This window comes from Chanos chanos, chromosome 1 (assembly GCF_902362185.1).
Source record: "Chanos chanos chromosome 1, fChaCha1.1, whole genome shotgun sequence".
Classification (NCBI taxonomy): domain Eukaryota; kingdom Metazoa; phylum Chordata; class Actinopteri; order Gonorynchiformes; family Chanidae; genus Chanos; species Chanos chanos.
The window spans coordinates 25,938,349-25,954,486 of record NC_044495.1 but is presented as its reverse complement, the minus strand read 5'-3'; the positions used below and the strand labels follow the sequence as shown (position 1 = coordinate 25,954,486).

Below are 16,138 nucleotides of genomic sequence, written 5' to 3'. Positions count from 1 at the left end.
TTGACAATCGGTAGTACATGTCCTGCACTACTAAGATGTACCCTTTTGGTGAGATTGTTGTACAAACAATTTGTCATTGATCTCTTCTTGACCAATGTTTGTCTGAGACAATTAAATAAAGGCAGAGTAATGATGTTTTTACTGTGAGGCCCCTCTAAGGGCCTATTCATGTTGTTTGTGTTTGGTACAGTGTTTAATAGCTGCTCTTTTCAGGGTCCATGGAGCCTAGTAAAAGAAAATGTGAAATTTTTGTTTGTCAGTGTGTGTGTGTGTGTGTGTGTGTGTGTGTGTGTGCATAAGGCTCATTATTGTCAGGGTTAGAGAGACAGAATCTCTCTATTCTCTCCATGCCTTCATTTATGTGATGAGTCCACAGTGTGGTTCATAAAAATATGTGTGTGTGTGTGTGTGTGTGTGCGTGCTGATGAGTGTGTGTGTGTGAGGTGAAGCTTGTCAATCCTACTGTATTCAGTGTTGTGGGCCTTGTTTGGAGCACTGGGCAGCTGGCCTGCTTGTCTCACCTCTTAATGAAAGCCCAATTAAGTGACAAACCATCGATCCTCTCCCTTATTTTTTTCTCTCTTATCTTCTCATGCAGGGATGAATGGATCAATCACTAGCCTTCATTGCACATGACATCCTTTTCACACTGTGTGCTGCTACAGAGAGAGAGAGGGAGAGAGAGAGAGAGAGAGAGAGAGAGGGGCTTTACAGTTGTGTCTAGCTGGTTTCATAGCCAGCACAGATGTTGAGATTGTTTGTTTAGGTTGAGCTGGGGCTTAGAACGGACAGAATAAAATCATATAATGATGAAACACTGAGGGATGTGGTGTTCAGTAGTGTGCAGTCTGCATTTGGACTTCATTAGTCATTCATCATAGGCATTGCTGACCACAGTGCTCCAATGTCCAGCAGGAGCTGTCACCAGCACTGTGCAAACATCTCAGCTCCCCTCATGGAGCTTTCATTTTCAAGATATTGACATTAATGAATCAGTTCATCATTGCTCAGACCATTCCATTTCTGCAGTTTTTAGCATAGAGTGCTTATGCTGGTGCTCTTGTTTGTGTGTGTGTGTGTGTGTGTGTGTGTGTGTGTGTGTGTGTGTGTGAGTGCGTATGTGTGTATGTGTTTTTCCCTTAATGTGGACTAGAATTCAAAAACAGCAGCATGTGTTTGGTGCTTTGCTAGCTCTTTGCTCATGAAACCTTTTCTCAGGGGGAAATCCACAGTTTATTAAAGAAGAAATGGAAGGTTATCAATTTAATTGTTTCGTTTTGTCCTGTTATCTCAGCTTCGAACATTTGTGTGTTTCAGAGAGAGAAAGAAAATGGAGAGTAAGCTTCTTTATATTTTCTCGTAGTTGTTTACTAATTTTCTTCTTTTAGATTTACGACCTTTGGATCTTTTTGTGAAATCATTAAAAAAAACAGCTGAATTGTGAGTGTTACAGTATTAAATGTAAGGACCAAACCAGAGAATGAGGGAATTTGAATAAAGCCCACACAGTACAGTAGAGCAGCCCATATCATTCATAATGGATCACAACAGACCTTGGTATGAAAAGTGAAGAAACTATATGTTAATCACCTGGTTGCTTTCATACATTAAAAACATTTATTCCTGCTGTCTTAACCCAGCCTCCAGTCAGACCTCGCGTGTGCATCTATGTATGTGTCTGTAGCCGTGTAAGTGTTGAGGTTGCTGGGTGATATGAATTGTACCAGACTGAAGCCTGTGGACAGCCTTGTCTGTCCATTTTTCTTCTCTCCCCCTGTTTTACACACATCCAGTCAGTCTTTTCATCTAGCATAGCTGAAAGATAATATAATAATAATAATGATAATAATAATAATAATAAAGATATAAAGATGGATGGATATTAGATGTTTTCCCTGTCAGAAGGGTGATACAGAGGGGAAAAAAGAGGTATGGACTGACAAGGAAAGAAAAACAGTGGAGAAAGGAAGAAGGAAGCAGATTGTGTGAAACTAATCATACAGCTACACCAGGACTATGACTGCTTTTGAAGTCTATACCGATTCATTAATTAATTCATTTATTTATTTATTTATTTTTTACCTGAAACAAGCTTGCTGAAGTGGGCGTTGTTTGTATTACTTGTTGTTTTTTATGTTTTAACTGACACACACCAGTGCTGTCTTGAACATTTTACTATGGCTGGGATTCTTTTTCCTGCTGTTGACTGTTCATTTTTACTTCTGTCTAATAATGATTGAAGCCTGAACCCAAATGCTCTTGGATACTGTCTCTCAGCTCCAGACCTGCAGACACACAGGACCAAACACAGCTCTTCTAGCCAGTTTAACTGTAAAATAGCTGTCCATATCTAGTTTGGCGAAACTGCAAATTGTAGCGAGGCTTGAGTTTTGCTACCTCTAGAAGTTTCTTCCACTTTCTCTTTTTTCCAGTCAGACTGGATTTTGTGTCCCAACCGGTCACTGGATAAAGATTTTAAAGAATTTGGTTTTCCTGTCTTTCGGTACAAACCATAATTTGGAGACAACACCTTTGAGGTCAGCTGGTGTCATTTACCCTGCTCATTTACCTCCATGGGTTCCTTATTGTACTTCAGTGGGGCATGTCAAGTTTTGCCAGGTCCTCATTCAACTTTGAAGCTTCAGGCCCAGTATGATATCTGCGCAGTCAGTGATGTTGTGTGAGTGGATGGAAGTGATGAAGGCTGCCATGGAAGCCCATGGTCAATTCCGCAGTCGGCCAGATGATGGACACTTTCCATTTTCTGCTCCAGTGGCACTCTCAGTGTGAGGAGATGGGCCTGTCTTACTGCCCTGGCTGAGAAGGCCTCCCCACAGTGAGACTAATGCAGCCCACTGGCCTCTTGCTGTGCCAATGGCCACAGTCACAAATCACCCAACACTGTGCTCACAGAAAGCATGAGAGAGCAATCAGTGACGGTGCAGTTTACCACTGCAGAGAGAACTCTGTGTGTGTGTGTATGTGTGTGTTACAAGAATTTTAAAGAGAGTACAGTGCAATTTTGATGAGTAGCTGAGAAATGGCAGAGGATGGTGATAAAATGAAATGAAGGATAAATAAACCTTGGCATAAAAAAAGAGAGATTGACAAACCCAAACTGATGTAGCGGACAGTCCTAGATTGAGATGTGAACGCAGAGATCAGGAAAGGACAGACAATGAGGGGGAGGATTCGAAAAAAAGTAGATCAAGAAATATCAGTGTTACTAGAGAAATAATGAATGTGTGAAGGGTGGTAATGGAGAAAGAAGGATGAAGAGATATGCAGCGACTGAGTGATTGATTACTGCTCCTCGGTGGTAAATGAGAATGAGAAACTGTGTGTTGAGAAACTGTTGGTCTTGGGCATATGTGTTAACTCTCTGCTCTGCAGATTGCGAAATGAATCTGTCTGGTGGAATCGACAGGGTTTTTGGCTGACCCTGATCTACTAATTAGAGGCCGATTAGCCAAACAGCTGTCTAGTAGCAATCCCTTCACACTGGCAAACACATACACACACACACACACACACACACACACACACATTCTCTCTCTCTCTCCCTCTCTCTCTCTCTCTCTCTCTCTCTCTCTCTGTGACTCACTCTCTCTCATTCTCTGAGGTCATTAAAGAGCAATCAACACTTGTTTTTTTAATGTTCTGCTTTGTAGTGAACAAAGTGTTGGCAGTGTCCATGTTTCTCTTCAGTGCCAACGGCATACAATGTGTGAAGAGCAGTGACACTTTCATATAGTTGACATTTGGCTTTATTTACAATGCCACAAATGTGCAGACTCCTGAATGGCCATAGGGACCCACTGCAATCTTGTCACTAAAGCGTGAGTTTGTTTCCATGTTATATCTGAATGTGTGTTAATATATATGTACATGCGTTCGTGTGTGTGTGTAAGTGTGTGTGGAGAATTAAGGAAGTGCCTGAGGAACATGCTGGACATTGTACATCGTAGTCAGAGCTGTCAGCTTCTCTCAGCTTCAAGAGACCTGTGTTCACGTAAGAGAATGGGACCTGGCTAAGCTCACTCTAAAGCTGTGTGCAGAGAGCTTCTCTCTGTGAGAGACACAGCATGGGAGCACTGGCTGACATTGAGATTAAACTAGCCAGCTTTGTAAGTGTTTATCTGGTAGGTTTTGGAAGAAGATTTTGGCTAGTCAAAGTCCAGCCTCTGTACCCTGAAATCAGCTCACATTAAAGAGTTTCCCCCAATGTGGGTCCATAGAGAACTGTCCGGCGGACGGACTGAAATGGTAATTCTAGGAATGGACTCCTGCTCAACGTAATGTTCAACCAAGTGCTTTAACAACGTCTGGTTCTGACGTTACCCTCTTGGACATTTTTCCTGTTTCATTAGAGACCAGACCTCTGACATGTTGCTGTACTGTTACTCGACTGTTTTACGTTTTTTCTTATTGACCTATTACCTTTCTAGTTGTCCTTCTTTTTTTGCTTATGTTTTGGATTGTGCTCATGTTGTTTTTTTATTAATCTTAAAGCTATATATGTATGTTAATATGTATGTTTTTGAGCATTTATGATGTGGTTTTATTTTTTGCACGCGTGTTTTCAAAACTCCCTCCTGCGGCAGTATTGCTCATTTTGCCGCTCGTCCGTCTCAGCTCAGCGTTCCAGCGGCTTGTCCTCCGTCACATCTCTGATCCACTGTGACATGATCGCAGTAGCATGACTGCTCACTCCCCCAGAGAGATCATCGTCCCTTAGCACCCTGACCTCTCCAGGCTTAGGCACCCTGTGTTCCATCAGTAACCGCACCCTATGTTCCATCAGTAACCTCTCACAGCCAATGACACATAAAGCAGTCACAAATGAAGGAGCATAGCAAGATGGCCAGTGTTAGTCAGAGAGACTAACTGTCCTCAACATCAGAGACAGAGTTGTATGGAGGTATCTCCTAAAGGACAGGTGGATAAATGTATTTTCTGGATGGTAAAGTCATTTTCAGTTATACACATCCAGTTTGCTGTTCCCTGTAGAGGAACATAATCTAGGCTGTGTGTTTTGTTGCTAGTATTTTTTTTTTTTTTTATCTGTGTCAAGAGCACAGAGTAAACACAACAGATCCAGATCTATAACAAGATTAAATAACACCCTCTCCTTGAACTTCTATTTGCAGAAAGATAAAACACACTTAAAGCTCTGTGGACTTTCAGTACCGGAATTTCAATGCTGCTCCTTGGTCCTGACATGCTTTGTCATTTTAAGCCTGTTTTCTGCTGTTCACGGATTCCTACTGGTGGTGGTGACGATGATATGACGATGAGAATGACAATGATGATAATGTAATTGACACAGCTGCTATGCTGATGTCAGAGGAAGAGGAAATACGCTGTGGATTTTGTTGGAAGGTCCTGGAGCCAGAGAGCTGAAGCTGCTTTGAGAGTAACAGGCTGTAGTAACCCATGCCGCACACAGGAGGAGCTACAGGATTTCTCATTCCCAAACCCCAGTGAAAAGAACGAGCTCATTGTGATAGGTCCCTACTGTTGGAGCCTGTTTCCTCTATTCCCTCCCAATGGTCGTGCTCTCTCTCTCTCTCTCTCTCTCTCTCTCTCTCTCTCTCCCTCTCTCCCCCTCTCTCCCTCTCTCTATTCCCACTCTCGCTTCCTCTCTTTCTCGCATGTTGTGTGCTTGCCACTCTCCTCGCTGGATGAGATGCAGTGCATAGGGATCTCTCACACTGTCAGGCACCGTCTTACATACAGCAAGAGAGGATTGAACGGATTTCAATAAGGGACATAAAACAACGCTGTAGCTTGCTCATTGTGGAAATATACCTTTGGAGAAGAGAGACTGCACACTCACACACACACACACACACACACACTCACAGACAGACACAGTCACGCACAACCACACTCTTCCACGCAATTCGCAACATCTGGCAGAGCAGCAAAAGAGGTGCCTTTCCTGTGTGTTCTGGAAAAGTGTGTGTCCTCTGTTTGAGTGAGTGTCTGATGCATTTCTAAGCTTTTCCTTGGTTTCTTCATGGGCTTCACTCTTTGTATTTTTGAGTTATTTATATCCGTTTTGTTCTCAGTTCGCAGCCTGTGGGTTCTTTTCTTATGCTAATGTGTTTTTCCTACGCATCCTTCAGTGGATTCTGACTGAACAGCGTTAAATTAGTCTGTGTTTGTGCTCAAGTGCTCGTGTTCGTTATACATTCATTTGGCTATTAAATATGTGCTTTGTGAAGTGTTTGTGTGTTTTTATGTGTCTGTTATGGAGACCACGTTTTGCATGTCTGATAGACTGTCTCTTAAAAAGTAGGTTATTCTGGAAGCCGCCAGATTTTTAAGGGTAAAACGGATTTATTTATTTATTTATTTATTTGGTTAATTTAGATGCCGGTATATCAGTGTTTGCACTCCCACAGATAATGGCTCACTGTCGTTTCCTTGTGAAGGGTGAAAAGACCTCTTATGCATCACCAGGCTACATGCCAAACACTCTCTTACTGGGATCTGAGAGACGGTTGCTTTTCTTAACCACTGGCAAATTATTTATTTCTCTTTGAATTGTGTATGACATGTTTATTTATTTCAACATGTTAAAATATGAATACTGAATGGACCGATAAGCATGTTATCCCTCTTGGACTATCCTGTGTGTGTGTATGTGCGCGTGTGCGTGTGTGTGTGTGTGTGTATGTGTGTGTGCATGCGTGTATGTGTGTGTGTGCTTTCTCTCATTTCAGTGCTCTCTGTGTATGCGCACAGGGACGGATGTGTGTGGAGTGATGCTCATTAGACCCCCCCCCCCCCCCCCCCGCCCCCCATTTGCCCTTGTCCCACTCCGTTCTTCCATCCTTCCTTTGCTCCATCCCTCCATCCTGCTGATAGAGCACATTTCCTGAGGAGAGCCCCCTGCCCTGTGCTAACAGGAGGCCTGTTTGATGAGTTGTGTGTGGATTGAGGGTTGAAATACCCCTGTGGGACTCTAACATGGTCCTTCTGCACTGACTACGTAATGTCCCATATCACATGACTCTAAAATGCCCATGTTCATTAACGGTGCAGGCCGAGAGGCTTTGTGATTGGTTGGTTTTAACCAGCGTGTGTGCTGTGTTTGTTTTAGGAGGTGTGGTGGACAAAGACCTCAGACACTACCTCAGCCTTCGTTTCCAGAAGGGCTCACTGGACCACGAACTGCAGCAGATCATTCGGGACAACCTGTACCTCCGCACTGTGCCCTGTGAGTAACCACCTGTCCCCTCCCCTCCCCTTACCTGCATACTGTTTATCCAAAGAAATATTTTCATTCACCAAATTCAGCTGAATCTCAATATGATGATTTTGCTCTTCTTAAAGAGGTAAAGTTTGATTGGTGAGCACAGAATGTTCACAAAGCCATTCAAATAAAAAAGATTAAGTTTCCATTCAAAATTCATCTAAAAGAGTTATTCAATTTTAAAAGACACATTTAATAGGTAGCAAAGAGTGAAGTTTAGTCATATTTAGGCAAACTAACTGAGCACAGAAGAGACCAGTTTGAATGGACTCAAGAATATATAAAAACTTTTTTCTGCCTGTTGTCCTTCAGTACAAATCTTATCCCTGTCAATTACTCAGAAAGCTCTGTGAGAGGTCATGGAATCTTTTCCCCCCCTTTTTTTCTTTTTTGAAGTAGATGTAAGAAAGACTCATTCATGTGTGTCCATGAATGTGTGTGTGTGTGTGTGTGTGTGTGTGTGTGTGTGTGATATGATGTGGTCCAGTATAGAAGTGAGTGGGGGGTGAGACAGCCCGAGCCACAGCTCTAATGAAGCTTTAACAGTCCTGTGCTGCTCTGAGGAGAGTGACTCATTACTCCCCAACCACTGGCCTCTGATTTCATTAGCAGACAGAGAGAGAGAGAGAGAGAGAGAGAGAGAGAGGTGCTCCCAGCCAAAGTAGAGTGGTGGTGAAAAGAAGGGACAGCATTTCCTATGGGATAGGAGTGAGAGACTGGTTAAAGATAGAGACTGGGAGAAAATGAAGTCAAAGGAGGTAGGAAGATTGGTGCGAATAAGAAAAGTACAAAGAAAGTAGAAAGGAAGTAGACAGTAAGATACACAGATAAATGGAGATGCTGGCTTAGAGTGAAAGATGGAAAGCTGCAACATCATTAACAGACAGAGTGCATGTCTGTGTGTGTGTGTGTGCGTGTGTGTGTGTGTGTGTGTGTATGTGTGTGTGTGTGTGTGTAGGAGGAGAGCGTAAGCGTCTCTGAGATAAATAGCTTACTTTCAGCTGAAGGTCAAACTGTAGGTTCTGCAGTGAGTGGCTGTTTCAGGCCATGTGAGATTTTATGGAATGGCATTTATGGCATTGTGAGATCCTCCACTATCATGCCACTTCAGCTCTCGTGATGCTCCACTCTCTCTCTCTCCTCCTCTCTCTTTCTCTCTCACATACACACATGCACTCACCTGTATGTGATGGCAGTGTACATGTGTGTGGACAGTGCAATGCTTTCAGTGGATTTTGGTACCTGAATAATGCAGCTAATGGGCCAGAGGGATGAGGATGCGAGAGGTATATACAGGAAGGACTCAGGCACATGACCTAAAAGTGACGTTATACTATACAAACTGACTTATCTCACTCTTCCTCTCCCTTTTCTTCTTCCTCCTTCTCTCTCTCTCTCTCTCTCTCTCTCTCTCTCTCTGTCTCTCTCTCTCTCTCTCTCTCTCTCTCTCTCATTCTCTCTCTGTGTTTTGTAAATGTTGGATGAGTGGTCTGGGAGTACACGGAGCATAAAGAGCGGAAAGTTGTGAACACAATGTCTACTGCTCTCAACCTCAGCCACAGTGAGTGTTATGGGACAGAGAGAGCTGCTTATACTCTCTCAATGGGAGCGCAATCAGTCTCACCTACGCACAGGGGTTCTTTTGGGCTATATTAACTTTTACATTAAAAAAAAAAACACCAGGCAACCACTAACATTATAATATAAGATATGTGCATAAGTGTTAAATGCAGGACAGTGAATAGAGAGGGTGTGTTGTTCTCACCCTGGGAAATCACTGTTTATGACTAGTGTGTCACGACTTGACATGTACTCTTGATAAAATACTACAGACTGATTGAAGTGCAAATATGAGTAAGGGTAGATTAATTAACTGATTAATGTTAACTGATGAGGATTGATGAGGATTAATGCATCTATAGCTTTTGATGATCTGGAGCAGCACATCTATTTATAAATATATAAATAGAATTTACAGCAGGAAGGTATAAACTCTAAAGCAATTTGTGAAATCTTTTAAGTGGTAGGGTGTGACATGAGAATTGTTTTACCTTAAATAACAAACCCACAATTTCATTGTTTTCTTGTGATTTGTGTCAGGACGGATGAGATAAAAATTCCTATGCATGGTCCACTGGTGCATTTTTAACAGTTTTTGCAGCCTTTATGCCCTTGCCATCAGCAGAGCAAGCTGAAACAGATTAGATGTTGGAAACTGTTTTGTGATTTGTGCATGTAATCAAAGAGTATCTTTTGTGAAAAGTCTGTTATCTTCATTTTTACAAAATCTAAGTATTAAAATAATAATAATAAATAAAGTGACAGGAATGCATGTCTTAGCTCTGTAACCATATGAGTCATTTTGGCAAGTCAGTCTGAGGTGATAGTGTGTGATTTGAGATGGAGTGATTCCATAAGGGAAAGAAACTGGCAGTGACAACATATACTAAAGTTTGAAAATGATAATCATCCGTTAAAAAAAGGTATGATTGTGGCACAAAAGATATGGACATAATATAAACACAGTACAGCAGTAATATTAGTGATGTATATGTATTTGCATAATATATGTATAATCATTGTAAGCACAAGGTTATCTAGCGTCTGGCGTGATGGAAGTCTCTCTGTACCAGTCCTAACTGTCTGTTGGAATTTATTCTAAAATGTGCAGTTTTTAGTAACGCCAAGTTATTTTACACATGCAAATGCCATGGGAAAGAAACCAGGTTAGCTATATTTACACTCTGAAAGATGAGGAGACGAATACTGAACTTCTCTGCCCAGGATAAGATGAGTTAACTCTTGAGTTAAGACAAAGAAGGCTAATCATGAGGATACACACAGGAGACATCAGCCTCTAAAGTCCCATGTTACTTCAGGTCATATAAATCACTCTGTTCCGCTGATCTGAGAGCAGGCGTCTAGTCTAACAGTGGAGGCCTATTATCAATAGGAGACCAAGCACAACTGCAGACGGAGAGAGTCTCAAGATTGACTCTGGGTTGTTCAGCAGAGATGTGCTTGTCACCACATTTGGTAACCACAAAACTGTACAGCGTTCAAAACCAGCTTTTGCAGCAGGGTGTTGGTCCTGGCAGATGTAGGGATGTTTGGAAAGGCTCCAGAAGCTGTTCTGTTGCTGATGAGCACCTGCCAGATATTTGGAAGGAAGAGAGAGGCACCTCTGTTCCAACGGTAAAATGCTGATTTTATGATGGTGTGAAAGAACCAGATTTTTTGAAAAGCTCACACTACAAGACTTTAACATGTGATATTTACTGGACCTGTTTCATTGCGTTGACAGCATGCCCTTCTAGCATTGCTCTGTACTGTAATTCCTCAAGTTATGGTAATTCTTGCAAATCATGCAAATCACGCAACATCTATCAACACGAATGCGTTTCTTGTAAGTTGCTGCCAAGTAAACAAAATGATCATGTAGGCAGGCATTACCTTTAACTTGTACAGTTTGGTATAAAGTGTGGACAGTAGCCTTTTATCTACATTCTTCAAAATGTGCTTTCCTGAGGAATGTGTGTCTGGTGCTTATCAGCGTCTGGGAGATCAAAGTCGCCAGATATCCTGTGGAGATGATGTTCTGTGTCATATGTGTAGCATACTATATTTTATCAAAGGTATTTATGTAAGGCTTTTTTTCTTTAACGTGTCTTGGATAATCTGTTATCAGAGTTGCCAGCGAATGTTATTAACATAGATATAGACATATTGTAGAGAGAAAATATGCACATTATCTTTTGGGCTTAAGGCCTGCAGAGCATGTGCTTCAGTGAGTGTGTAATGTCTTGTGATGTACTTATAATTAGTATCACATGTTGTGATGGGACACTCATGTGTGTGTGTGTGTGTGTTTATGTGTGTGAGTGTATGTGTGCGATGCGTGCACATGCGGATGGAGCTTGTGTTGGTTAGAGGCTGGTATCTGTTAACTTCCTCCCCTGCACACGTGACTTCTTCATGTGTGTAGATGAGTTTAGGACTTGGGTAGGGACAATAGTCCAGTGCTGACATGCTCATCCAATTAGGATAGCCCACCAATAGAGTCTTAACACAACTCTGTGCACTATCTATATGACAGCTGCAGCCTTTCTCTGCTTCACTTTCAGTTTCTCTTTGTATGTCTCTTCTTTACCATTGTAAGTTCTCTCAATTGCACCTTCTGTCTTCTCTCTTTCTTTATCTTCCTTTCCCCCACTATTGCTGGACATTACAGTATGGGGTTCAGTCACCAGCTCACAAACTCTCCACTGCTCTGCAAGAGCCACGGCTGGGGTTTCCATGGCAACTGTCTTTTCCACTCCCCACCTGCGTCAAAGCTGTGACGCTTCTCCGGCCCCTAACTGTCCCCCTTCTTTCACTCTCCACAGTGGAGGGAGGAAAAAAAACAAATTTAGAATTTCAGGGAATTCTGAGAGGATGTTAAGGGCTTATGAAACTATGCTGTGATTGGCCAGATTGCCTGTCTCTTCCAGGCTGCAGTCGGTGAGGGGGTGGGCCGCAGATGCCAAAAGGATGCTTGGCAAGAGAGAGCAAAAGAGCAATGCTTTACTGCAGATGTGCCTTCTATAATATGTACATGCATGTGTGTATGATGTTGTGTGTGTTTTCACCCTGGAATCTGTGTGTTGGTTGAAGCCAAGCAGCTGGACAGTCTCTTAGGCTGCTTTCACACTTGGTCCGTTTTGCTGGTTCAAACTGGAGTGCGAGTCCACCCCCCCGCCCCCACCCCCATATTCATCGTATTCATCTTTTTGTTAATATGGTGTCAGCACCAAAATAACCATGTTCGGTATTTTCACTATTTTCACTACGCTGTCTGAGAGTGATGTGAGCTGCTCGGATAAGGAGGTTTTTGTAGAGACAGGCGGCAATGCGAAATGAATTTGCAGCTTTGCTTGCAGAGTATACAGGCACGCCTTCAAGGTGAGCGAACAATGTGGCTACTTGCAGTTATTTCCCGAATAGTTTTTAGATGTGACAAGCGTGAATTGCCACGTAACTGTCCTGTAGTCACTATTTTTAAGTTTCTTAGCATTTTTGAAAATTGCCCATTAATTAATAAAACAAATTACACGTCATCAATGGCGTTTACTTCCTGGTTTTGGATCGGATAGCTTTCACACCAATGCGAACCGCACTCGGGTTCAAGTGAACCGTACCCCAGACCCCCGTTTTCTGGAGGACCAACAAAACGAACCGTACCAATGGCTCAAGAGGACCCGGGTCCGCACAAAAAACTCCAATGTGATAGCACCCTTAGTTTATCTCATCTCATGGGTCCCATGTGTGCTGCTGGTGTCTCATTTAGCAACAACTTGATTTCGCCTAATGAGGGTACCTTTGGGAACAGGTGTGTGTGTGTGTCCTGTTACAAAACCAAATGTCCAATGATGTAATGGCTTGATCCTTTACTGTATGAGGGTTTTGTAAGGACGCATCACATTTTTGTATTTGTGTCACTGTGGATATTTAATACTGAATATCCTGAATTTGGTTACTGAACTGAAGTGCTTTTACATTCTTTATACAGTCACAATGATCCACAACATTGTGCATCTTGTCTAAAATGAACATTCCTCTGTCTCTGTGTGGGGCCTTGTACGCGTTCATGCTCTTTACCGCTCTCGACGTGCTAGATCACTGACCCTGCGTGTATTGCATCAATGTGAGATACACTGAAGCAAAGACCACACTTGTATACCAGTTTATTATAAATCACAGCATTTTCTCCTGCTTACCTCCCTCTGTCTTTTTCTCTTGCTGTCTTTCTCTGTCTTTCCTCTGTCACTCTCTCCTTCTGAATTTTTCATGAAACACATGCATATACACTTTCAACATCAAATAACATGCAGTCCCTTTTACTTTAACACTCCCTTGTTCGATGCAGGTTTTTAAATTTTTTTTATGAAGTTCAGAAGTGTGCTGGCCCAGTTTTGTGGATCTTTTAAAAGGGGACAATTTAATCACTGTGGAATTTTATCACAGCTGCATTTGTCCACATAATCTGGCAGCAGAAAAAGAGAGCTTATGGGTGAGATATGTGACAACAGGGTAAAGAGGATAATAGAGATAAAAAGAGCTTAGAGTTGATTCCTAGAAGGTACTTTTAATTAAACCTTGTTTTCCCTGAATTAAAAACCTTTTGTTTTGTCTGGGGCAGTGTTTTGTTTTTCTGTGCATCTGTAAGATTACATCTAAAAGGAGTTACAGTTGGATCTCAGTATTGTTCATTTGATAGGATTTCTTAAAACTAAACCTGCTGCTGAACCATTGTTGGCTGAAGTTTGATAATTCATCATTTTCTGTTGATTTATTATAAATTTGACAGAGAATGCAATGGTGATTTCCATTTATTATGTCTTTATGTCTCAACTTCGATAGTGACAGCTTTTTTTTTTTTTTTTTACCCTTGCCCACAATATTTCACTCTAAAAGGCAGAGAAATCAATTTCTTGGTGTGAAAACTTTTTTGGTGTGAAAACTCCATGCTCATGCTACACTGGTTTCCTCTTTCCAGTTCTTGGCTCACTGGTAATGACAACCCATGCGTTCTCAGGAAAACCACTGCACCTCAACAACTGTCTCTCCCAACATAAATATCTAAATCTTACATCTAAGATCAAATTCTTGAACGTGATTGGAGCTGGGTGAAGTTTTTCCACAAAATATTTTGAGAGATTTTATTGACTCTTCACTATATCAGAAGGCTGGGCTAGGTCAAGTGGTTGCGGAGACCATACAACTGTCCCCTCTCACCAGCTTGCTGAAGATGCCTCTGCTCCAGCAATGCTTCACAACTTTAATAAATGTCTGTTGATTAGTCATTTTTCATACAAGCATTAATATGCTTGAATCCTGTGTGAGAGGCAAGGCGTCTCATATTGACTCTTGCTTTCTTTCCTCTGTAGGTGTAAATGTAATCATTTAGCGGATGCTCTTGTCTACCGGAATTTCAACCACAGAGTTTAACAGTCTTGAAAAGTGCTATTCAATTACGGATTCAAATAACCCAGATTTCCAAACCAAGGCTTGTTCATGAGCCACACATTTTTGGCAGCCTATTTACATATTGAATTTGTAGCTACATACACACACACACACACACACACACACACATATATATATATATATATATATATATATATATATATATATATATATATATGTATATACAGATATATAAAGTAGAGCATCCCAATACTGTTATAGTGTACATATCAGCACTCATGGAATACCTCTTGTTCAATCACTGGATCAGAACTAACTGTTGTATAAATTGTGATCTCTTCTGGACCACTTGATTTCACTCTTGGGCCGGATTTGGCCACGAGTTAAAAACAGAGCTGACCTGGAACATCAGAGAAAACCATATTTAACACTAAGGTTAAAATATTTGCTGAAAGGATTCTAGATTGTTTGAAACTCCTTTTCTTTGACTTTGCAGTAATCTATAGGATTGTCTAATTTTAAGAGATAGCCAGTGTATGATAGATAAGTTGTTTTTGTTTTTCCAGGTGAGATAAATTACTGCCTTTGCTGTTCCAGGAAGATGAGAAGTAGTTTGGAACCATCTTTAGAGATGGAGAGATTATAGACATCACTGTTGTGGCAGATTGCAGGGTCTGAAGTAATGCCATGGCCCAGGAAACCAGAGATAATGACAGTAATTTTGTTTCAGAATTTTTTAACAGGTTTGCAGTTCCAATATGCATGTGAATGGTTGTCCGCTGATTGAGAACATTGTTGCCATGTGTCAACAATGCACTCAATCAATATAAAGTTGTTGCAGTTCAATAAATATAGCCCTGTGCATTTTGTATAGTACTGTGTAATGAACTATTGTCTGGATACATTTTTGTATTGAATGAGAATGAAAACATGTTCATGGGGAATCTGAGGCCAGCTGATGAATGTTGCGACCAAACTCATATGAGAAAGTGTATTGAAAAGGAAGGATCGGTTAAGTCTGTCATTCATTTTAACTGTGTCTGAAGACACCACATCAGATCACATCAGACCAAATCAGTGAACTGTTTTTGTTTTTCTTTATACATTGCATCAAAGAGATGTCAGATATATTAACCTCCAGAAAAATCAGTGAGATATTGGTGGGTTATATAAACACTGATTGAGTTCATTCGGTTTGCAGGATTTTTTATTTTCGAAATAATTTTCAGATTTGAGTTTAGCAAGCTTAGAGGGGGTTATATTGTCTGCGGGAGAAGCGTTTTGATCTTTTTTTTGAGTGTAATCAGTGCTGTATTCATATGTTGGTGAAGGTACATGAAAATCATCGATTGTCCCAGAGGAAAACTGCTGTTTGAATACCAAAACTGTAAAATTCTATGAGGAGGCCATGTAGAACTGGAGATTTTCTGTTTTTCATGATGAGAGAGATTTTTTTTATGTTTTTTATATATGCCAGGAAGTACGAAGAATCTTCATTCTGGATTACATGTTGACTTTCAGAGTATTAACTGAACTCTTTTATTAATTTAAATAGTTGCTACATCATTTAAATTCTTTAAGTTTCCCCTGACCCGAGCCTTAAATCTTCTTTCAGTTTCTCCACCTCAATTACACACACACACACACACACACACATAGTTAGACTCACATATAAAGATGTGTACATTTATTCGCTCACGTGTCTCTATATACAAATTACTGCTCAAAATAAAATCAGTTAAAAGAAAAGAGAATAATGGTAGAACCCCATTCATAGCAGAGGACAATTAGTCAGATATATTAAACTAAAGCTTTACAGCACCATATTTTTACCTATGGTAATGAACCATAGGTAAAAATGAACCTGAGTGTGTTAGCTTAACATCTCTGAAAAGATGACAAAGTGTG

General features: G+C 41.1%; 1 protein-coding gene across 1 annotated transcript in view; it reads left to right on the top strand.

Annotated features, from left to right (window-relative positions):
* The window catches only part of magi2a (membrane associated guanylate kinase, WW and PDZ domain containing 2a), a 121,945-nt gene that overhangs the window by 26,670 nt on the left and 79,137 nt on the right, over window positions 1-16,138 (top strand). The window contains exon 2 of the mRNA XM_030767767.1: window positions 7,112-7,228. Within this exon, the coding sequence (XP_030623627.1) occupies window positions 7,112-7,228 (117 nt within the window). The remainder of the gene's footprint in view (window positions 1-7,111; window positions 7,229-16,138) is intronic.